This window comes from Nicotiana tabacum, chromosome 17 (genome assembly GCF_000715075.1).
Source record: "Nicotiana tabacum cultivar K326 chromosome 17, ASM71507v2, whole genome shotgun sequence".
Lineage (NCBI taxonomy): Eukaryota > Viridiplantae > Streptophyta > Magnoliopsida > Solanales > Solanaceae > Nicotiana > Nicotiana tabacum.
Genome location: NC_134096.1, coordinates 137,476,136 through 137,500,049, shown reverse-complemented (window position 1 = coordinate 137,500,049; position 23,914 = coordinate 137,476,136). Strand labels below are relative to the sequence as shown.

Genomic DNA, 23,914 nt, shown 5'->3' with positions numbered 1-23,914 from the left:
TGGTCTTAATCTTTAACAATCAAGTGACTAACATGCCACACTTATACAAATCTCCCCGTGGGGTACGCTCCCACTACCTTCCGCACTAGGTAGCTAAGTCTGCACATCTATACCACCAACCGTCCTAATCTATAAAGCAATTCATAATCCATAACTCAATATACAATGCCTCTTCCACAAAACATCATTCCCAGGCGACATCAGGATAATGCCAGCGTACTCTAAATATCTGAATTCTTCCCTGCTCATCTAAGCTCGTGACATTCTTATCAACACCGAACTGCAACATTGATCCTCAACTTCTAATTCCCATACCACCTACTGCACCCATCATGCTGCTATGCGAAAATACATGCATTCACCATAACCCTTGAACTACTAGTAGATTAACCACTTCATTAGATAGAAACCTTTCACTTAGCTCATTTCAAAAGAACCATTGCAACACGCAACTGAATTCTCAAACCGCAGAAAATACAACCTCAAGCCGTGATCTAAACCGTCATAACTCTCCCGGAATCCATTTACACAACCAAGCCATCGAAATCAAATACTTCTCAAATTAATCAGGTCATAGTGGTTGTTAAGCCCGCATGTATAACCATAAGCCACATGTATGACTTCACACGCCGAAGGAACTGATCATTGCCACAACCATGCCGACTCAACCATCACTAACCGACCCAACTTCTTTCAATGTACTCTTGTCCTGACTCAGAAATATAATAGTTCCATTCACAACATAACGAACTCAATCCGCACTCATCTCGAGTGACCTGAATCGCGAGACCAGATTGTCTCAATACTCATAAATCCTCTCATACTCTTTTCAAGCACACAATAGCATCTCCAACTAGTACACCCATTTTGCAAGACCTTCCGCGCATCCGAAGCTATTTCTTCCTTTTCTCCGATACTGCACCGTATACCCGATGATAACATAGAAAATTCCAAGTCCCATTTGTAATCCTCTGTGAAAACTCGATCCTTAACCACACAACGGACACGACATCCTTAGGCACTGCACTTAAATTCTTGAACTCACTAGATTCGTCGTTGAGAGTCACCCACTCAGACCCGATCCCGAATCTAACCAACTTCAACGCTCTATGAGCACCTAAATACACTCCCGGAGAAGCAACCAGCTGAGTTCTTTCCCTTGTACATTACATCCACAAGAAGCATAACTCTGAGTCTTTCCAAAACCTGCACCTGAATCGATAAGGCAAAGTATAACACACATTCATCAAGTTCCTTGTTCGAACTACTCCTGATATTTTCTTTTCTTAGTCATAAATAATCCACCAACATATTGATACCCGAAAACCGCACAAGCAGACAACCATGCGATCCAATCGTAGGCGGTGAGGCTCCCCCACTTAGCTTTAAACTACCATCACATAATGTAGAGCCCACAACGATTCCTTCTTCTCATTTACCATGATCCCGTATCCGAAGTCTTTTGTTAATCTTTTCATGAATCATTATGAATCATCAGTCACAGTCACACACTCGACCTCATACTGGGAGCTAGTAGTATTCTTCGCAGAAGCTTCCTCAACATCACGCAACCGCTAACCTGCTCACAAGAGATAACCTACCTGTGGAATTCCTTACCGACATCTTCCAACGACACTGCACTAGGTACTACTACCACGAAATCAGTAAATCCTCCTGAACTCATGCTCGCCCACCAGCTGAATAAGTCTGCTCCTTCCCCATTTACTTCAACTGAAAGTTCAACAATACCTTTCGAACTCAAATCTTACTGCATCTGAAACGATAATCAAATCTTCACACCCATCTTCGTTTCAAGCAACTCCTTTCAGCCATACTCAATCTTTCTTCGCACTATGACCACCATTCCAAATAAAATCCGTAGGCCAAATCACCTTTCATCACGATTCCCAAGCCGTTCTATATTTTCACAAGGCACGCGACTATTCTTCCACGAAATCCATATGCTAATCTGCCACTCTTACTTTGGTTAAACAATATCCTTTAAGCAACTTCTCAATCTTTTCTCTTCATACTTGACCTGCTAGTAAACCGCTGCACACCGATATCTCTGACCACCGCCCCTCATGCACCATTTCACAACACCCTGCCCCGAAGGCAAAATCAAGGGAGACCATAACACCGGTGAACCATAATGCGTTCAAACAAGGACGACGACACCGCATCACAAGAAAAATTTTACCACGCTCGAAAATATCAAGTCTCGTTACTTTATCAACCAAATCTGGACATCTATAGTCTGATTGCCTTTCCTCTGCTGGAACTAAATGTTGAACCCCTAAATCATGCACTGAAAAATCCTCTCTTCATGCCATTTACTACCTCAACACATAAACGAGCACCTTACCATTTCACCAACATTGTGCGATAACAACGCATAGACATCGTAGCAATTTGTGCACAGTCTCGAAACCATAGGAAATACAGATACTGAGCCGGAACAAAGAACATCTTTCCGCAAGGCGACGATAATAGTCTGCCCAAACACGTAGGAAAAACATCCTGCACCATATCTGTAGTACCACTACAACTCCTCGATGCCCAATTGATAACAGTGCTTCGTGTCGCATAAGATTGAGTAGGAAGGATCTAAAGGCACAAGCCTCAATGGAATCAAACCGCACGATGAGGACATCAAGAAGGGAAGTTCTCCTAACAGCCATGTAGCCTCTCGAAGATAAGTACAAACGTCTCCGTACCGATCCACAAGACTCTACAAGACTTGCTCATGACTCGTGAGACCTAAGTGAATCTAATGCTTTGATACCAAGCTGTCGAGACCCAAAATCCGCTAACGGTCATGATGGCGCTTAAAACCGCCATCAGGCAAGCTAACGGTGATTTACCAATTTAATTACTCATTTTAATATTTTGAAATCATAATTTTTCCTTAATTAAATAGTAGAAATAGAATTACATAAACGATAATGACTACGTGAACTACAATAACGAACAACCAGTAAAAATCCCCAAAACCCAGAGTCACAAGTACATGAGCATTTTCTAAGGAATATAATAATAATATTACAATGTCTGTCCCGAATATAATAAGACAAAATAAAATAAATAGTACAATGGAGACTCTGTGGACTGCGATGCGTAGCCTGGAATACAGCTCACATAAAGTCTCCTCGACAGGTGCGCCTACGCGCCAGGATGATCACCAAATGAACTTGTCAGTTCCTGCACATTTAGTGTAGAAGTACAGCATGAGTATGTAAATCAACGCGTACCCAGTAAGTATCTAGCCTAACCCCGGAGAAGTAGTGATGAGGGGTCGATATCGACACTTACTAAAGGTCCAATAAAGCAATATATTAAAACTTAAGCAGATATACAGCGTACGACAACAATAAGATAAATCTATAAGGTTCATAGTCTGCCAATTATTTCTTTTAAAGTATAAATTTCTCGTTCTTGTAACCTGCCTAAACAGCTGAGAAATTATCATGTGCCAATATCAAATAAATAAGGAACATCGTATAATATGTCGGGCATCAGTAGAAAGATTAACTCGTGAACATTCGGACTACTAGCGATATAACGCACGATTCTGCTGAGATCGTTCGCCCGATCCAAATAATGTGTACACTTCCGAGGATCGAGCGGCACGAACCATAGATGCATCTATATACTTCCGAGTCGTTCGGACCGCTCCACAAGAAAAGGAAGGAAGTTACCGAATTATAAGACACATGTTTACAATACAGTAGATGGGCATAAAATGAATGTAATCTTTACCATTTCTCAAATAACTTGCCCAAAATGCAAAGTGTTAAGGCTTGGCCTATTATACATATGTTTATTTCTAATTCAAATTCATTTATAACTTTAATTAGTTAAGCCAGCAGAATGAGTTCAAATAATTCAAATATCACAAGATAAGATCCTAAGTCTACCCGGACATAACATGCTTTAGCTACGTACGGACTCTCGTCACCTTGTGCGTACGTAGCACCCACAACTAGTTGCACATAACAATAATTATCACATGGGGTAATATCCCCCTCACGGAGTTAGACAGGAGACTTATCTCGCTCTGAAGTTCCAAGACCGGCTCCAAGGACTCTCAGCACCTCAAACCAATACTCGTCGGTCCAAAACTAGTCAAACAATATGCAAACCAATCAAATTACACTCTAATACCCATAATTAATCAACTTAAACAATTCCCAACTCCGCTCGAAAAGTCGATAAAACCAACCCTCTGGCCCACGTGCCCGGATCCCGAAAATTCTAGAAGATGAACCTTACGCATAACACCACTAACTTAAATATATAATTTATTCTCGATTCCATGTCCAATTTCGTGGTCAAAATTCAAAAATACCAAATTCTAGATTTTCTACCAAAAATACCAAATTTCTACTAATTTTCATGCTCTAATCCACACATAAACCATGTATTTAACTTGTAATAGGTGGGAATAACTTACCTTATGTTGCTTGATGAAAATCTCCCCTTAAAGCTCTCCAAAATCGCCCCAACCAAGAGAAAATGAAAGAAAATGCGCCAAATCTCATTTTTATAAAACTTCACTGCCAGACGACTTTTCGCATCTGCAGAAACATTAGCCGCTTCTGCGGCGCCCTTCAGGCCCTTCAACCTCCGCATTTGCGGCCCTTCTAACACTTCAGCGCCTTCGCTTCTGTGATGCTTTATCCGCAGGTGTGGTCCCACTTCTACGGAACTCAACTGCATCTGCGGTCCCAGCCTTCCCCGGCCATTCCGCTTCTGCGCTCAAGGAGCCACTGCCCTGGTCGCCCAGAAAAACTTATGCGACCCTCTTGGCCGCTTCTGCGGCTCCGCACCTATGGCCAAAACCTCGCAGTTGCGGTTACAACAGATGTGCTGCTAACAGCAAATTTCTTAAGGCCAAATACAATCCGTTAACGATCCGTAATCCACCCGAGGCCCTCGAGACCTTAACCAAATATATCTACACATCCCAAAATACAATACGAACTTAGTCGAGCCTTCAAATCGCATCAAACAACGCTAAAACCATGAATCGCACCCCAATTCAAGCTTAATGAACTTTAAAACTTCAATTCTATATTCGACGCCGAAACCTATCAAATCAAGTCTGATTGACCTCAAATTTTGCACACAAGTCACAATTGACATTACGTACCTACTCTTCTGGAATCAAAATCCGACCACGATATCAAAAAGTCCACTACCGGTCAAATTTTTCCAAAAATCATCCCATTTCCAACTTTTGCCAATTGACGCCGAAATGACCTACGGACCTCCAAATCAACATCCGAACACGCTCCAAAAAACAAAATCTCCATACGAACATGTTAGAACCTTCAAATTCCGATTCCGAAGTCGTTTATTCAAAAGTCCAATCTTAGCCAATTCTTTTAACTTAATGCTTCCGAAATTAGAAATTTCTTTCCAAATCCATCCCGAACTTCTCGAAATTCAATTTTGACCACACGTATAAGTCATAATACCTGAAGTGAAACTGCTCAAGGCCTCAAACCGCCGAACGACGCACTAGATATCAAAACGATTGGTCGGGTTGTTACACAAACAATCAAACGCATCATACCCATGTAGCCCACTCTAGCCACGGCACAAGGCTTATGCGCCTCCGATTATGTACTCTACATACAAACAATGAAAGAAATCTTTGCTTTCTTTATGCTTTATTACTACGCGTTTCGCTTCGTCGATGCTTCAGAACATATCCTAAATCCCAAAGCCCGCGGGCTACCCCGACTCGGGGACTATCGTCAGATAAATAATTGGATGGCCCGGGCTATCGAATCCCGAAGGCACCGAGCTGCCTTTGATTTTTATCGAAAATTCGAAGCCACGAGCAATCCGGAGTTACCATCGAAATCGGGCCCCATTCGGGCTTTCGGAGAACGGATGCTCCAAATTACGTCTGATTCTATGCTAAGGCATTAGGGACGATGCACAAATGAAAAATTACAAATAGATGCTGAAAAGTAAAAACACGGTGTTTCCAAAGGAATTTTTTTATATATATCTCAAAAATATTTACAAAGGCACGATAAAACGGCTTCAAAATAAACAAGAAAGAAAATGTAAAAAAAAAAAGGTCTAAGGCATCTCCCCCTGATCTTCATCGGAGCTCGAGTCGGCACCGGAACCTTCGGGCTCATAAAGTTCCTTTGCCTCGGCCTCAAGCCTCTTGGCTTCTTCAATCTCGGCTGACGGGTCGAATCCCCAAGCGTGAACCTCCTCGAGGGTCTACCTCCGGGACAACCGCTTTACATACTCGATCTTCGTTCTTAGGTGGGCCTCGGCTACCTCCACATTAGTTTTATACTAGGCCAGCATTTCCTCGACTTCGGAGGAATCAATCGAGGGTCTTTCCAATTTGGACTTCAGCGTAGTATATTCCCGGCCAAGGGCATCCCGTTCCGAGGCAACTTAATCCAATTGTGCCCAGAGTTTGTCATTTAGCCGAGATCACTTGTCGGTTTTGTCCTTTGCCACCCGGAGCTGGTCCTTGACCGATGCTAACTCCTCTTTTGTAGCCTCCTTTTCCAAAGCTAGCAGGTCCATCCTGCTCCTCAGCGCCTCGACTGTAACTTTGACCTCGTTCATATCGGCACGAATCTGGTCAATCAAGTCTATCTTCTCTTGGACCTGCGAGGTTGCGTCGTTAGTCACTACGCATAACCTTTCATTTTTAACCTAAAAAATCCTTACCTTCTTGACCAGTTCGGCATGCTCCCTTTTTCACGGACAAAGCCTCCTTCTGTGCCTTTCCAGCTCGGCTTGGAGAATTGGGAGATCTTTGAGGGCCTCGTCTTTTTGTTCACTGAGAACCCTATACATGTCCTTCTGCCTGACTTGCTCTTTGAGCTCGAACTCGAGTTGGCTGATTTCCATTCGAGACCGAAGAAAGCTTCATTGTGGAGCATCGAATCCTGAAAAACAAAATGATAAGATCGTAAGAGTATGTGAACTTAAGCAAGATTCGCAAAGGGCAAAAGGGATTGACAACTTACCCGGTTCAGTGCTTGTTGTGCCCAGTTGAAGAGGCTCGATGTGCCTACTTCGTTCATCTTCGCCTGGTCCTCTTCGGTCACCAAGCAAAGAAGATAGTTGGCCACACCCACCGTAGCAAACAGCACCCGGGCGTCCGCCGGGATAGTAAGCACGACCATTATTTTACGACCGGGATCCACACTTGGAGCAGGGAATTGCCTCACCAGCTTCGGGCTCGAGCCCGGCTCGCCTGCTCCCGACGGCAAGTCCTTTTTTAGGATCTCCGGGTAACCAAGACCGGAATAATCCTCCAACATGCTCATGTCCATGCCTTCGAAAAACATGTTGAGGGCATCATCCGCGTCTATGCCATCTTATTTTATTTCTCTTTATCGGTTTGAGCCTCATCGAACAAAGACTCTATATGAGACGGCGATCTGCGATGTCGATGACACCGGCTACTTCCTTGGTGGCAGGGGCAGTTCCTCGGGAGGCCATGGCCTCTGATTCTCCTTATGGCTCCCGAGCTAGAGGGGGATCGGTCTCTCGGCCACCTTCTCTGGTTGCCGCATGTTCTCATTCGTCGATAGTCGACCCATGAGCGACAAACTCCAGATCAGCGTCCTCGGGGTAATCCTTGAGCGGGAAGAGGAAATCGGGGTCTGGTACCCTAGTACTCTTTTTGTTGCTTTTCCGGACCCCGACAGTTACCCTCTTCTTCTTGACCTCGGCGTCCAAGGAGCTAGAGGATTTCCTCTTTCTCTTCTTTTTCTCCACCTGTGCAGCAGCTCCGGGCTGTCCCGAAGCGGAGGGTTCAACAAGCGAGGACGGGGCCTCGTCCCCATCCAATGGCCGAAGCTCAGTGGTCTTGGGAAAACCTATAAAAGGGAAAAAGACTTAGCAGAAATAAAAGTTAAATATGAAAATAGAATTGTTTGGGAGGAGGACTAACCATGGGAACGGGCCTCCCACTTGCCCTTTAAAAGCTTGCGCCATTTGCGCTCAAAATAAGACATTTGTTTGCAGATCTCCTCGATCCACTCCTTGAAGCGGGCGACTACATTGGGAACTTGTGCAACCGCTGCACAACGGTAGGCACGTGCAATTAGAAAAAAGAACGAAGGAAGTAGCAAGTACTCAGGAAGAAGAGAAAACTTACGGCATGAGTTCCACTTTTCAGGGAACGGTAAGAATTCGGGGGGAATGAGATCTTTGGTTTTCACCCGAACGAACCTCACATGCTAACCTCGATCTTGATCTTCATCGATGCTCGAGAATGGAGCTTTGCGTGCACGACGAACGAGCTTGATCAATCCCCCCGGAAAATTCGGGGACTGTAGAGACGAAGTAGGTGATCGGTAAACTGAGGTGCTTCGGTAAGTGTAAATACTTAGATACCCCTCCACGTGAGTGGTAATGTCCTCGTTGGGCCCGGGGACGACCAATTCCTTTCCCTCCCAGCTGCAGTCCACCCGAACTGTAGGGAGTGTGTCCTCGGTAACGGAGCATATGTACCTCCATACTCCCTCGCCTCGATCATGTTGACTCGAGGCCTTCTCGGCTTTGAAGTCGTTCTCAATGGAGCAACCCTCGGGGATGAAGCTTTTCAAAGGAGGCTCTGGGGCCACCTCAGGAACGGCCACCTCGGCATCCGTGGACGGGTTGGAAGTTGAAGGGACGGTCTGTTGAGGCACATATTTGGAAGTTTTTGCCATCATATTTTGGAAAATATGAAGGTTTGAAGGTAAGGATGAAGGTTTGAAGATAGGGATGAAGATTTGAAGATATGACTTGAAGATTTAAAGAAAGAGTAAGAAGATTTGAAGATGAAGATATGAAGATCTAGGAAACAATGTATGAAGATTTGGAGGGGTTAGAGTTAAGTGAAGAATTCGAAGATAAATCAAGGAGCTCTGGAATCGGAAAGTAAAAAAGTGAAAAAGGGGTCGGGGCTTTTATAGAGAAAGGGTAATCAATGCGTGATGTTTCGCATTCGAGGACGGTCAGCCGGCGGTTGACACGTGTCCGAAGTTAGAGCAACGCGACTGATGGGATGTTTCGCTGACCCGTTAACACGGTTGTAGCGTACGGAAGAAGGAACAGGGGTTAATTTATTGCTTCTCATTGCTTCGATAAATCTACTCTCCAGAAAACGAGGGGACTATCTGTGTACGGGTAAAATCGGGGGCAAAGTTTTCCTCGATTCCCCGATGAGGGAACAAAGGGGGAAGGACAGCTCGACGTGATTATGATCGAGGCCCCTCCTCGTATTGAAACGCGAGAGGGATGAACGATGTATCTAAGATCGGACACGGTGAAATGATGGACCCGGACCAAGTATAGCTTCTGGACCTCAGGGGACGCAATGAACGGTTATGCGTACGAGTATGGGGCCGTAATATTCGCCCTCAACTGGATATTACGGCCGAATACCGTTCAGTATCAACTGTAGATCAACATTTACCGGAAAAATAAGATTTTTACCTTATTTAAACTTTTACTAGGACTGAAATTCCCCTACTATATAAAAGGGGAAATTTTCTTCATTCTGACACATTGTAACACGCAAATCAAAGCAATAAAAGTTTGCTTTGGTCTTCTAGTTATTGTTCAAAGGCGTTATTCATTTGTTTTTTTCTTCACTCGCGACCGAGCTTGTACCGAGAGTCCAATCGAGAACGAATTTTACTGTTCAATCTAGGATCAAGCTTGGTCACTACATTGCGATTGGTTTGGTCATTTATTTTGTCTTTAACTTATTTACTTGTTGTTCTTAATTATTCGTATTGAATTAAACCACGTACAAATTTAATTTGTTACTCAATTTTGGGGTAAACAATGGTAAAGGAAAACAAGTTTTAACATCTACTTTTAAAAAATTATTTGACTCTTAAAAAATTATTTTGGACAGAGAGTATGTACTCCATGTCTCATGAAACACCATATGAAAGACAAGCATACAACTCATATCTTCTTCCCTTTTCTTCTTTGGCACCATAAAAAGGCCCTATTTTGATTGGTATAAGGAACCATGCGATGAAGATAACAAGTCGAGTTTGAAAAGCATCACTCAATTGCTGCATCAGATGATTCAATAAATTTAAATAATGACGTGAAAGAAAAACAGAATAAATTCAAGGACCCGTGAAAATGGCAGCCCATCCCCAAGCCACGCATTTGGGCATAATCAATCACAGGAGACAGACTTGCCAAAAAAATGAATGACAAGAATACCCAGAGAAGTACTTCAAACATGAAAATGAACTTGAAAAATTGAAGCCAGCCAGTTGATAAACTTTATGTCATTGTCAAAAATTGGCAATCACGACCCATAAGCACGATCTATTGCCATGTACATGAAATCTAGGTACCCTATGGTAAAATAGGAACAAGGTAAGACACAGCTCTTAGTATTGCTTTTCCTCCTTTTTGAAGAAGATATAATTTACAAGATACAAAGTTAAAACTCACCTGAAAAGACTTGAAAGTGTTCTTTTACCTGCTTTTGGTTTACTATTCTTATCCGAAGCCAAATTACGCCCCAACAAATTCTGTTTTCTGCTATCTAACGACTCGTTCCTTTCCTCATTCTGTTGTGAGGAATCACTCTTCTCTTTGGAATTGTGCTGCTTGCTAGTCACACCGTAGTCAACGTCGAATAAAAGCTTTAAATGGTTTACAGCAGTCTGCTGATATTTATTGCCTCCCTTTTGCTCTTTCTCGTGACGCGGCACTTGATACTTCACCCCTTCAAGAACCATTTTTATTTCATCCTGAGACAACTCAACATGCTCACCCTTAGCTTTCTTCTTATTTGTAGCATCCCCATTATCTAGCTTCTGATTAAGAGATTCGTTATATTCAATCAAATCCTGCTTCTCAACAGCCTTGTCCTTGGATTGCTGGGCAATAACCGACTTTTGCTTCTTAGTTGCTACCTCCTCTAAAGCAAAGCTCCCCTTTTGAATCAACTTTCGCTTCTCAGCTCTATTGTGGTTAATTTCATAATTTGCAGTGGGCTGATTATCATCTTCACACCGGAACTTCCGCTTCTTTAACTCCACATTCCCACCAATATTCTCCCCTGTATCATCTACACTCGATTGAGCATCAACTTTAACAAGCGTATGTTTATCGTTTTTAATCACTTCACCGCCTGGAATGACCCCAGGAGCTATAGTATCAAGGATGACTTGGCCGATAACAAACCTTGTCTCACGCATTTGTCCTTTCCCAAGCAGAGTATAATCTATTTCAAAACTATTCCTCCTGGTTTTAAGAGATGTAACATCTTCCACAAGAATGTCAAAAATTACTTCAACGCTCTTCCCCATTTTCTTCGATACAAAGACCTGAATAAAAAATATCTCATTAAATAGTCAAACAATCTCTACAATAATATTACAGTAATCACTATCACAGGCTTAGTAACCCATAAAACAGTTCTCCAAGAAATTGACAATTTTCAGATACTGCTTGTTCTTCTCCTACTTTCCTCAGAGCAAGAAGAAAAATCATGACAAAATAGATATTGTTGGCAGAGGCAGGAGCTTCCGCTAAATCCAATCCTCACCTCTTTAATATAAGAGCTAAAGTGATTTCCAGATGAATATATTGAAGCCTTTTATCTGTGGAGAGAAAGAGCATCAATTTTATTCCAAGTGCAACTAGTCCAAACTTTCTGGAAAAGTTAAATGAAAGCCACCATCTTGTAACTGGCACTCTTCCATGCGGCCTTGAAATATCAGGCCCGCTTAATCGCAGGAAATTCAATTCCTTTACTCCAGAGTCAAAAATTATTGAAAACCGGGGGAATCAGCTCCCCGTGAATGTAAAATACTAGTTTTGCTAAACCAAGAGATGGTCTGATCACTCATCCCCTCCAAATTAATACTACTTCAGAACCTATGCAAGCAGCAGGATTTATATCATTTTTAGCACTGCTTTTCAGAGTGGTGTTATGAAAAGCGAAAAGTGCAAAAAAGCTCTAAGGTCCATTGGGGCTTTAAGCGCAAATAAAGCATGGGCTTCAACGAAGAAAGGCGCAAATGGAGAAAAAATACAAAATGTATGTGTAGTCCAAGACTAATAATTATAAGTGTGAATAACAAATATATGAACAAAGAAATTGAAAAAGAATTACAACAAAGTGAAATATCATTTATTAAGTATCGCCTCTTCAGGATTAAGCTCCTTGGCGAGGAAAAGTATGCCTTAACGGACGAGACTGAAGAGCCTATTAAGCGAGGCGAAGTGCTCAACACGTTTTGAGCCTCGCTTCAGGGCTTAAGCACGCTTTAAGCGCGCCTTTAAATACACTGTTTCCGTGCAACAAACCAGCTTCAAAAAGGTTATAAACGTCTAGCCCTAAAGGCATAAACAAATTAAGTGATTGTATGGAAAATAAGGTAAACTGTTTCAACTTTATCGCTGGGGAAATCGTCCAACCAGCCACCTCCAGAATCCGCAATCTGGGATCCTACCTTTAAATTATGACCGAGTGCAATATGGATTAGCAAAAAAAATTCACCAAGAAATTAGAACTCAATCGAGTTTCAAGCCATCTGTCCATCATATCTGCTAATAAGTAGAAACTAACAGAGAATGTTCTTCACAAACTCCGAGATTCCTATAACTAGCTAATTCTCCCTGTCCCGTTTTATGTGACATGGTCTACTTTTTAGAGGAAAATAGGTTAGTTTTATGTTTTAAAAGCTCACTTATTCTTTTTCAACACAAATTGTCAATTTGCGAAATTAGACTTTGATTAAATTAATTTTCCAGTATTAGTCAGAAGATGACCAAATCAGTGCCCTCTTTCAGAAGAAAAATGGTCAATTTGACTCTCAAGTGAAAAAGCTACATCAAATGGACATACTACTTTTTTCACATTAGTCCCGCATTACTCCAAAGCGCGACCAGGGTACAGAAAAAATATATGGGGTGCTCAATAAAATTATATTTAACAAAACAGCCAGGCCAGCTTGGTTTAACAAAGTTGCCTCAAACTAGATCTAGAAACCAAAGTAGGAGTAGTTACCAAACCAGAGCATGGGGAACCTATGAACTTGGACATTGCTTCCCGGAGGCTATCCTTATCATTCAAAATATCTAGAGAATTTTGCACTAGCACTGCTAGCTCTGTTACTCTTTCCGCAAGCTCATCATCTGATGTAAAGGAGCCTTGAGAATCTGAAATTTCAGGTGTATAAATAGCTGCCGCATCAGAATGTCTTTTAGCAAATTTAACACCTTCCTTCCAATTTCCATGGTACAACACAGATGCAAAAGTCAGGACGACAAATGCCTGTTGAGGTTTAGTGATTAATGCCAGATGAAATGCCAAAAGTGCAACCCTGCTCACATACATCAATCAAAAAGGAAAATATTGTCAAGAATCCTAGCCACTACAAGCCAATTTCTCGAAACTAGCTCAAGCCTGAGTCATCTAATAGACTTCCAAAAGGTGATAACACAATGATCTGAGAAACAATAGAAATCCACCAGTTTGATTGCAGAAAGCCAGATTATGATTTATGAGCTGCTATGCTGATAGTGAACACTACAAGAATAACAGCCGAAGATAACGACCATCTCTTTTGGAAGAAAGTGACATGCAGAACTGCGATAACATTAATGACGAAGGTAAAAATCCTTCAGAGCTACCAAGAATCCAGTAACCATATTTCTAAAAGTGATGTCAAATAAAATGGAAAACATTCAGCTCGTATAAAAGAGCTGCTGCAGTATATGAACTATAGTTGCAACTTATTGCAATAATCATTGGAGGGGTAATAGTGATTTGCTGCCCTTTGATGTAATATGTGTGTATCCATTGAATCCATAGCTTGTCCTGCTTGTGTGCTAATTCCCAGCAAGTCTTTGCTATTGCTGCTTAGTTCCAAAGCTTTAAGTTAGTGATGTTAAGGCCACCTCAGTTTTGGGCATGCAGACTTTATCCCAAGCAACCAATGATTTCTTTGTACAGTAAGGTTGCGTACACACTACCCTCCCCAGATCTCGCGTATGGGATTAAGCTGGGTTTGTTGTTGTTGTTGTAAACCAAAAGAAAAAAGCCAAAAGATATCAGTTAACAAGGTCAAATCATATACTTTCAATGAATATATGAACTCTCACAAACTATCTACCATCGATGGTGTCTAGAAGCTACTCAACTTACCATAAACTATCATGAGAAGGTCGACCACAGGTGACTAATTGATCCAAACTGGAAAATAGTTTCTGCAAAATGTTCAAGACCAATAAATCCAATGTGTGAAACACTACTGAAAACTCAACAAAACATGCATAAGGTGAAAAGACGAATATGCCCAGTCACAAGTGCGTGCGTGCACTCACATGGGAAAAAAATCTCAGGAGGATGCATGTGAGCAAGCAGTCTAGAGAAAATATGTAAACAGCACTGGAAGAGTTGGCATCAATAAGTGAGGAAGCACATAGAAGGAACTATACAATTTTGTAGAGTAAAAAACAACACAAGATATGAAGATCATACCATCAGCATAGCAGAACTTTCACCCAACTTTTTGTTAGACTGTTGAGTAAGGTGTGCTGCCTGTAAATGACACATTTACTCAAGTATAAGCTACTATCCTGAACCAAAAAGCCATAGAATTCACATCAAACCAAAATGAGATGGAACAATATGACATACATGAAATGGTAGTAGCATGTCAAGGATGTTGTATCTCTGAAGTAAAGAAAGAGAAGGCTCTGCAGCTCCATAAGACAGCATATAGTTGACTTCCATCATTAGTCTAGACTGCACAAGAAAAATTAAGGCCATGCACAAAAAACTATTAACCATGAAGCAGTTTTGTAGAGAGATTCCTTTGTGGTTAGGAACCTTTTTTAGCATCAGGGATATCAAGAAATGAGAAGAAGGGATGATAGCATAGAGAAAGCTAACAATGGGAGGAGTAAAAGAACAAATAGAAGTCATGAAATAAATTAATTCTTGTTTTCGTAGAATTCATTGTTCATACCTTGTCCAATTTCATTATGGATGATGAGAGTTTGTGCATAGCAATTTCAATATCCTTTGAAAAAGACAACTTAAGGCGAGCAGCCAGTCTCAAGCCGCGCAGCATCCTCGCTGAGGAAAAAGAAAATCCAGAATCATTTGCATCAAAATTTAAAAAGAAAGGCATTAGGGTTAAACTCATGTACCCTTTTTATATTTTTCAATTCAACAATCCTCCAACCTCCTCCAACTTTTGGAAACACTTACTCTAACTAGTAAACCACTGAAAACACTTCTTGGATTGGTCTGATATAAAGAATGTTCACTTAAGTACATAAAGAAAATTATTTTTTTAAGTGATGGATTGAAGAATATCACGTTTTCCATAAAAATATTCCCTCAAAAACTTCAACTCTTCATGCTACCTCCAAGTTTGGGCGGAATGCGATGTTCCACCTCCCCCAACACACATGCACACTAGCAATCCACCTGGGGAACATTATCACCCGCATCTTCAAGCACCACTCTCCCCCTTCTCACCAGCACAGTATTGGCCTCTTCCCCTCACAAGCACCAAAGCCGATCTTCTCTCTGTGAAACAACAAGCCCCTTTCCAAATATCCTTGTTTCTCATTCCTCCTGAGGCACCTAAACACCCTACTCTCATTCTCCTTCGACAACACGTTAACCCCCCACTTCAGACCCAATCCCAATAAGAATGACCCCTCCCCTTGTTCTAGAACCCTAACAACAGCCCCAAGAAAGCCCAACTGCATCACCGCACAATCACCTTAAATTCAATCAGAACCCATGGCAACAAGCTACTTGGCGTTTAACTTATAGTCTATATAATAGTACTTAAAGTACAATCCCGTGCTAAACATCTAATACTGAATGATCCTTCCATCCACAAACAAGTTATGCAGGAACTATAATATAAAAGATCTGTAACACAATGAATGATAACTGTTGAGTTATTAAGGGAATTATCTATTTTTGGTGGGGCATTTCTTTTATTGTATTAAAAACTGGACATACCATGCACAATCAAAACATGTATTAGATTTTAAACCGAGTAAAAAGATTCCACAAATAACTTTTTTTATAAATCCAATATTATTCGGCTTATATGTCACCTCTTTGTCATCTTGAAGAACTATACCTCAACAACTATAACCCAATTTCAGACTAGTTGAGGCCGGTGGCATAAACAAAATACAGAAGGATCAACATCAAAGTAGAATGCTTGAAATATAGTTCTAATTCTCAAGTCAAGGCAAATCTCTAGAATAGTTGCACCTACCACAATCCTGTTCAAATGACAAGTTTGCTGGTACTAAAGTCCTTAACTGCATAAATATGACAAAAAGACTTCATAAATTCCCAAAACAAAAAAAAATTGGACCTTTACATATTTGAAGTAGACAATTTCACCTGTAAGGACTTCAAGTCCACCATTGCATCGGCATAATCATAGATTCTATTCATGGATGGATCGAAAAATAAACTGTTTCCAAAAATTTTACAAACACAAAAAAAGAGTTCACTACCACCACAATAAATTGCTTCCACAATTTTACAAACACACAAAAGAAAAAAGAGTAAAGTAGCACCAACAAATTAATAGATCCAATCAACCACCAAAAGAATCAAGAAAGTATGTACAAACAAACAAAAAACTTTAGACTTTTGAACTGCAGAAAGCATGTAGAGACTGTAATTCTTCCAAAGTCATCTAATATGTTAAGTACATGGTCCATTGATAACTTTGTAAATACAAATTAAATAATAAGCCTGAGGCAAAACTAGTTCCTCCCAGAATACTCGTCTTTAAAATTGATGTCATGTCACTACTTTATCTACTAATATAGAGGTAAGTAATATGAGAATCCTTTCTTCTATTAAGTGGAGTCATAAAAAAATGATGAAGTCTAACAAGTGGAGGCATATTAAGACCAAACAGATTGTCTGACTAAGCTATCCAAATTGGTAGAATGCTCTTATTCAACATTACAAATTGATATATCACTGACAGTTAAGAGGTAACAATAAATGAGGAGGTCCATAAAGATTTAAGAGAAGGCACTTAGAGGGACCACACTACAACCATAGAGTTGTCCAGGTAAGAATTGTTTTTGTCAAAGAAGTTAAGCATCCAACCGTGGAATCAACCACTGATACTTCCATCAGGGTAGGCTGCCTACATCACACCCCTTGGGGTACCGCCCTTCCCCTAACCCTGCACGAACGCGGGATGCTTTGTGCACCGGGCTGCCCCTAAGTTGAACATCCAACCAAAACCTTAAGGTAATGATGGAAAGGAAAATTGTTTTGCCTGTTGTTAGTCAATATAAACATATACAAGAAGAATTACTAACAAAAGTTCAAAACCTTTATAAACCTCTTGGAAGTCCCCACACAGGACAATTATACAACTCAACAACCTCCCGCATGTATAACTTGAATTTGTGGCCAGACGTGAACTTTGATGCAAATTTACAAGTGTCAGAATGAGCTTACCAAAGGTTGACTTGACTCTAATACCACGTGAAACAATTGAGCATTCAACCAAAAACCTTAAGCCAATTAGTGGTCCAATACCTTTATCAACGCCTTCAAAAGGCCTTACAAAACTCATGTGGGACAAGTTTTAACTCAACAACTTTTTGAGCAACTTTTTCCCAATTTGATGTAGAAAACAAAATAGTCATTCTTACCAGTATTGTTAGTAGTATTCTTGTATTTCTTATTTTTAGATCTTTGTTATTACACATAGTGTCTTTGTTTTTTTCTTGTGTTGTTATTGTTGGTTGCTTCCTGTTTAGTGTTTCTTAAGCCGAGAGTCTATCGGAAACAGCCTCTCTACCTTCACAAGGTAGGGGTAAGGCTTGCGTACACACTACCTTCCCCAAACCCCACTTGTGGGATTACACTGGGTTTGTTGTTGTTGTTGATGTAAAAAACAAAATAATTGTTTTCCATGCTTTCATGTGATTCTTCTTGCCAATACAAATGTTGTGATTTCCATCCCAAGCTGAATAATGGAAAGCAAGTGGTTATTATGAGTAGGAAAATAATGAAAACTCCAAGAGATCATGGTTAACATGCAAATAGATTCCCCAATAATGCTGATCCTTAATAGATCAATCAGAATAGAGAATTGCGAGAGTTGGACCAGTTATTAGAACTAAAACAATCCTCCAGCAACTAACTCCATTGCTTTCAGAAAAGAATGGAGCCCTCTTTCTTCCTCGCACCGGTTTTTGTTTTTAAAACCCATTTCTTTTGGCTGTTCAAAAATACATTTTATAGAAAATAAAGATTTTTGGCGATTTTAATTTTTTAGCTTTTTTTACATTGCAACTGTTTCCCAAAACAAAACTCAAAAAGACATTGATTTCCAAATATCAAAACCAAATCAACAACAGACTTGCTTTCAGAACAACGCCGCCTACTATGTTCAGCCTTTCATCTTTTATTCTATGCACTGATCCAAATGATAAGATTAAACTGACAGAATCAACTGAACCAGTAATCTAGTATAGATACAAACCTTTGTGAACAGTTTGCGTAGCTGCACCTATATTTAAACCACTTATTAGGCCAACGATTTCTCAAACTTCTACTTTCCAAGTTCCAAGAAAGTGACCAATAGAAACTTCCAACTTCTTAATGGCAGCTCTACACATGGCAATGCTTTTCTATCTCAGCCAATTTTCCCATCCAAAAGGATGTTGACAAAATTTGATGATTCATCCATAAATAGATCTTCAATTGAATTATGATGTCATCAAGGACTTGACACGGGGAATCAAACACGAGGACATTGTAGTACCGCCTCCCAAGCATCCCACAAGGTTGAAAACACAAGGGCATTGTTGCACTACCTTTTCACTTTAACAACTTGTTTCTGTTGCTAAAGATGAAGGTTATGATTCTACAACACATATAGGCGCCATATTGGGTTTAGATAATCACTGAGGACCACAACAGGGAGAAATCAAGTGTGGCATTGCACCACATGGAACCTACCTCTAAGTGATTGCCACCTCTATACCACACTGCATTGCTCCATTTTCTGTCAAGACCTTCACCCACTAATAGTTCTGCAATTATATCTTTTCCATTATTTTCTGAGTGTAGATCAGCACCAACTAATCAAATAAAATGTAAATGTTTAATTAAAACAACAATTAGGTGTTATGAGTTTCATTTTTTCAGCTTTGCTTTGGCTGTCTCCATATATATTTACTTTGGGTTGGCAGAACTAGGAAGAAGACCAGGCTTTTTGAAACCAAAACAAACTTGGGTCCACCAGCAGAACCAAACAACCTATGAAGTCTTCCGGAGCAATCCTTTCCCTAGGGAATAATTTAAAGGAAATAAAACAAAGAGATACCTGTTAACAGTGAAGTCCCGGTGTATGGAATTCTTCCAGAGAATGAAGTCTTTTTGATGAAATCCCTTTGGCATTTTAGGGATGGAAAGTTCCTCTCTTTTTCCGGTTTGTTTTGCCACGGTATCAAAACTTGACACCTGAGAGACGGAAACCCAAATTATTCACTAATTAAAGTTGTATAGCGTGTGAAAGATGATAGCCAACATATCTAGCCATCTAGGAGAAAAGGATTACAGATCTATTATCTATCCAATATAAGTTTAAAAGGAGGTCAGACACCAATGGAAGTTCTTCAATAAGTGTTCTCCTTTTATTAACCAGTGCACAATATATTTTGATGAAAACAGTAAACTTATCAATTTGAATTGCAAGACTCAACCACCTCTCACTTCCCGAAGCACTTTAGTGATTTTCATTTTACAACCTATACCTACTTGTAAAGAAAAAGATATGTGTACAACTGTGAAACAGACCATGCCCATGCAAAAAAATAGAAGTATAAAATATGCAACAGCTCTATAGCATAAAGCTGCACCAACCTCCACAATAGAACCTTTGACATGTACTCTACATATTGGAAACCGTCGTCCAACAATTTCAGCACGATGAAAATGCCTTCTTATCTGACAAATAGAACCAAGGAATAAATATCAAATTACGCTGACGAGTAGTTGAAAGCAAACATGACTGGCTCATAATTAGGATAATGTTTTGAATGTATCTAGGACCTGTGAAAGCCTTGCAGTTGTGATTACATCAAAATCTTTTGGTATTCTATTGAGAATTAGATCTCTGACACATCCACCAACCAAGTATGCTTCAAAACCTGTATATTACAACTTTTTGTCAAATGCTAACCTTCACAGAGTGAGATGAAAAACTGAAGTATCTGTATCATATGTGTGTGTGTGTGTGTACATGCAAACTAGGTAGCACCAAGACAAAGGTCAATTTTTTTCCTGAAGCCATTGACAACCAAGGAAAATGAAATCAATCTAGTATCTTTGTTTTGGGTAAGTGAAATCAAGCTAGTATCTTATTTTGTGGCTCTTTATCCCTGCGAACTACAATTTATTGGGAGCTTATATAGTGGCTATCTTTAACCCAATATCCCGTTGTAATTCTAGAGTTCAAGAATTTGGAATAGGTTTGAAATTTATGATTCTTCCCAAGAGGGACAACAGATCTTTTGGGACTTGATCCCAGATATCCACCCCACCTCCCAACTAAATATTTATATTTTTGTGGATGATCGAATTCTTACTGTTTTAATAAAAGACGCCAGGCTTCATATCATGAGTGCGACACCACAACAACAACAACAACAACAACAAAAAAAAAAACAAAAAAAACCAGTGTAATTCCTAAATAGGGATCTGGGGAGGGTAGTATGTATGCAACCTTACCCCTACCTTATGCAGGTAGAGAGGTTGTTTCCGATAGACCCTCGGCTCCAAGCACGCATGCAAATCACAACAGTATATAGAAGAAATACAGTAGTGTAAAAATCACGAAAGCATTAACAACAACAAGGAAGTAGAGCAACCAAAACACAAGCAATACCAGGTAGTATGAGTGCGACTCTGAGTGGTCACAAAAAAGCTTTTACACAGTAAAATAACTAGTGTTATCAAAATGGACGGGTGTGGTATCGATGAAAATGAATCCTTTAGTTAGTGCTAATGTTCAAAGATGAATAATAGGCTAGTACCTCTTGTTACTTTATTTTTAATTAATTTACCTCACTTTACTTAAAAAGTGAAGAATAGTAGACTAGCTAGTATTTGACTTATCAAAAAAATACTAGCTAGTATTTGCACATTAGTTCTCTTACCGGATTGTATTATTACTAGAAGATGTACTTCCACTGTCAAGTCAAAGACTCGAAGGAATCATATCAAATGACTTCATTCCTGCCTTCCTGGATTCCAACTCTGAAATTAATCGTAAATCAATGCCTTCGTGAAGAGCTTGGCTGGCTTTGGGAAGCTGTGAGAGTTTAAATTTTCTATCTTTTACCCGTCATGTACCCTATGTTTTGTTTAAAGGGTCTGGCATAAACTACAACCCCAGACGTAGTAGCTTTTACCTTTACTTACAAGTTTTGGAGAGGTTTAAAATATTCTGGATGAAATTCCAGAACACCAACTAAGGAGTCATGGATTTTATGGAAATACATTAAGATACTTCCGCAATATTCAGATTTTTTTTATGAGAGTTGTCCGGCCCACTTTGCCCCAACATCGACTAATCCACCAAGCAATATTCAGATATAAGAGGATAAGCGGTTTCAATTCTTGATCATACACACCGCTCAGTGTCGTAATTGCTTTTATAGGGAGAGTGGAAAAAGAAGGAAAATCGTATTTATGCATCTAAAATTCACATTGTTTCGGGCGAGAAGGTAACTAAATTTGTTATTGACTCTATTTTTATTAGCTTCGAGAATATATTTAACTCCAAATACCACAATAAAGGCAGCTATTATCCATTCACACAATTTTTATGTTTCATAAGTGAACTGCCATTGCCTTTTTCTTTTCCTTTCTTAAGTGAATTGATAATTTTGAAGTCCTGCAATTCTGTGAATGTAACTGAGAAATCCAGATAAAGAACTAAGCATCATATGAAACAATTTGGTATCACCTTCACTTTGGAGAACCTTCAGCACAATCCATGGAGATGCTGGTATCCTTGAGCTACTTATCCCAAAGTTCCTTGAGTCAAGCTTCCTCCATTTTGAGAAGTCAATTTCACCTGTATCATCATCATCATCACAAATCATAGTGTTACTCCTAATTACATAAAATAACTTTCTTCTTACTTTCAAACAGTCATCTCTCCTAGCGCAATAAAACAAAAGCACCGTCTCTTATATGTGTTGATCATTAGAACATTAGACTTAACAAGCACATGCTTGCTAACAATGCTAATACTAATTTGTAAGGAATTTATATCAAATTCTTGGTGGGACACATCAACTTAAGAATGATTTGAATAACAACTCATGCAATTAATGATTCATTTTTCCCAGAACAGTCAATAACCTACTCAGCAGGTAATCAGAAATAACATGCTCCATCCATGCCAAACAAGTAACCAGAGTCATCCTATACAATGACAAATGGGAAACAAGATATAACATTTTTTCCTTTCATTGTCAAAACGTAAGAAGCGACATTTACCTGTCTCAACCACAGAGCCAGAACCCATATCAGCAGGGTGCTGTCTCCGACGTCTGTCTTTAGAAAACGTGTGCTTATATTTCTGGAACACAGTAAGTTATACAAGAATGTTATAAACTGTTCGACAATTTGCCTGAACGAAATAATATAGACTGCAGAAGAACAAGTTAATAAGCTAAGCACCTGAAAGACAAGAAAGGCCTTGAAGCGCGACAGCAAGGAATTGCCTTTGGTTTGTTGGGCTAGCGCGGCCATGAATTTTTATAATTTTAGGAGCATGGTTGCTATTTAAGAGCAGGATCAAGAAACCGCGCTCTTTTAATAGTCGTCAGTCAGATGTCTTGTGCCTTACAACAAAACCAACGTTTGCGGGTTTGATTTAGGTCACGGCCGAGTCACCGGTCTTTACGAATTTGGTACTTGTATTTTGGGCTTCAAATTTTTTAACAAAACGTTACCAAAATTTTCTTCCGATGAGGAGTTGAGCACATGGTTTCTGCGATTGTGAGTTAACTTATGAATGAATGAATATCCAGGATATGATGAAATGATAAAGAGTTTTCAGGTTCACTAAATTGAAAGTCTCGATTTGAAGATTTTGAAATGAAATTTGGAGAATAAAAAAATATTTTTTTTATTTTAGGTTTTTTGTTTTTTGGTCATCTTCTTTTTGGATTCTTTTCTTTAATGTAAATCTAAGATATTCAAAGTAAATAAAGTTTTGAAATATATCAAACACTAGGTGGCATTTGTCAATAAAAGTTCTTTGAAATCTTACAAAAAAAATTAAGAAAAAAGTGCCTGTTTAAGTTTTGTAAGAAGTGTTTACATATAGCTTCTTCAAAATAACATTTTTTTAATAAGTAATTTGAAAGCTCTTTTTTCCAAATAATTCCTCAAAAATCTTGAGAAAAGATTATAATTATCAAACATGTTTCCTCTTTTTGCTCAAACCTCTTTTTAAAGAAAAGTTTCAAAAACTTCTTTCTCCAAAGTTTTCAAAATGACTCTAAATATTTGTATATCATTAGGATAGTAAAATTGTAATCTAGCCTGCTCATTCTTTGACCATATGCATGGTGCAAAAGGCAATGCCTTGATTTTGAGTTAGAAAATAGTCGAAATCTTGTTTTGTATGTATTTTGTCTAGCATATTCATGGATGGCTCGACTACAAGGCCAGTAAAGCAATCGCTTGGGGCCCCAATATTTTGGGACAATTTGTTTCCTTAAAGATGTATTGTATATGTATTATTAAAAAAATGTATGTCTATTTAAATTTAAAAATAATTTTTGGACCGAAAATACAATAACTTTAATGTGATGATCGTTGTATTAATTAAATAATGGAATA

At 39.5% G+C, this 23,914-nt stretch overlaps 1 protein-coding gene across 2 annotated transcripts; it reads right to left on the bottom strand.

Moving 5' to 3' along the window:
• Window positions 1–10,280: 10,280 nt before the first annotated feature.
• On the bottom strand, window positions 10,281–23,222 carry LOC107809219 (uncharacterized). Of its 2 annotated transcripts, XM_075235181.1 has the most exons (15): window positions 22,745–23,222; window positions 22,562–22,643; window positions 22,023–22,133; window positions 20,105–20,202; window positions 19,916–19,999; window positions 19,377–19,513; window positions 16,412–16,484; window positions 16,281–16,326; window positions 15,000–15,109; window positions 14,669–14,776; window positions 14,510–14,569; window positions 14,174–14,235; window positions 13,034–13,349; window positions 11,567–11,621; window positions 10,391–11,345 (listed from the first exon to the last, which is right to left on the bottom strand). In XM_075235181.1, exons 1-14 carry the CDS (start codon window positions 22,814–22,816, stop codon window positions 11,583–11,585), a joined length of 1,398 nt encoding a protein of 465 aa, XP_075091282.1. In that variant the 5' UTR covers window positions 22,817–23,222; the 3' UTR covers window positions 10,391–11,345; window positions 11,567–11,582. The 2 variants fall into 2 exon arrangements, with proteins under 2 accessions (XP_075091281.1, XP_075091282.1); XM_075235180.1 differs by lacking the exon at window positions 11,567–11,621 and having other exon boundaries at window positions 10,281–11,345.
• Between the last annotated feature and the right edge of the window lie 692 nt (window positions 23,223–23,914).

Bases quoted from the DNA above. Each gene is read 5' to 3' on its own strand.
- LOC107809219 (XM_075235180.1), bottom strand. From the start codon at position 22,816: ATGGCCGCGCTAGCCCAACAAACCAAAGGCAATTCCTTGCTGTCGCGC. The intron at 16,485-19,376 runs GTATCTCTTTGT...TTTTGGAAACAG, and splicing joins CGGGACTTCACTGTTAACAG to TTTATTTTTCGATCCATCCA. The intron at 14,236-14,509 runs GTATGATCTTCA...AACATTTTGCAG, and splicing joins AAAGTTCTGCTATGCTGATG to AAACTATTTTCCAGTTTGGA.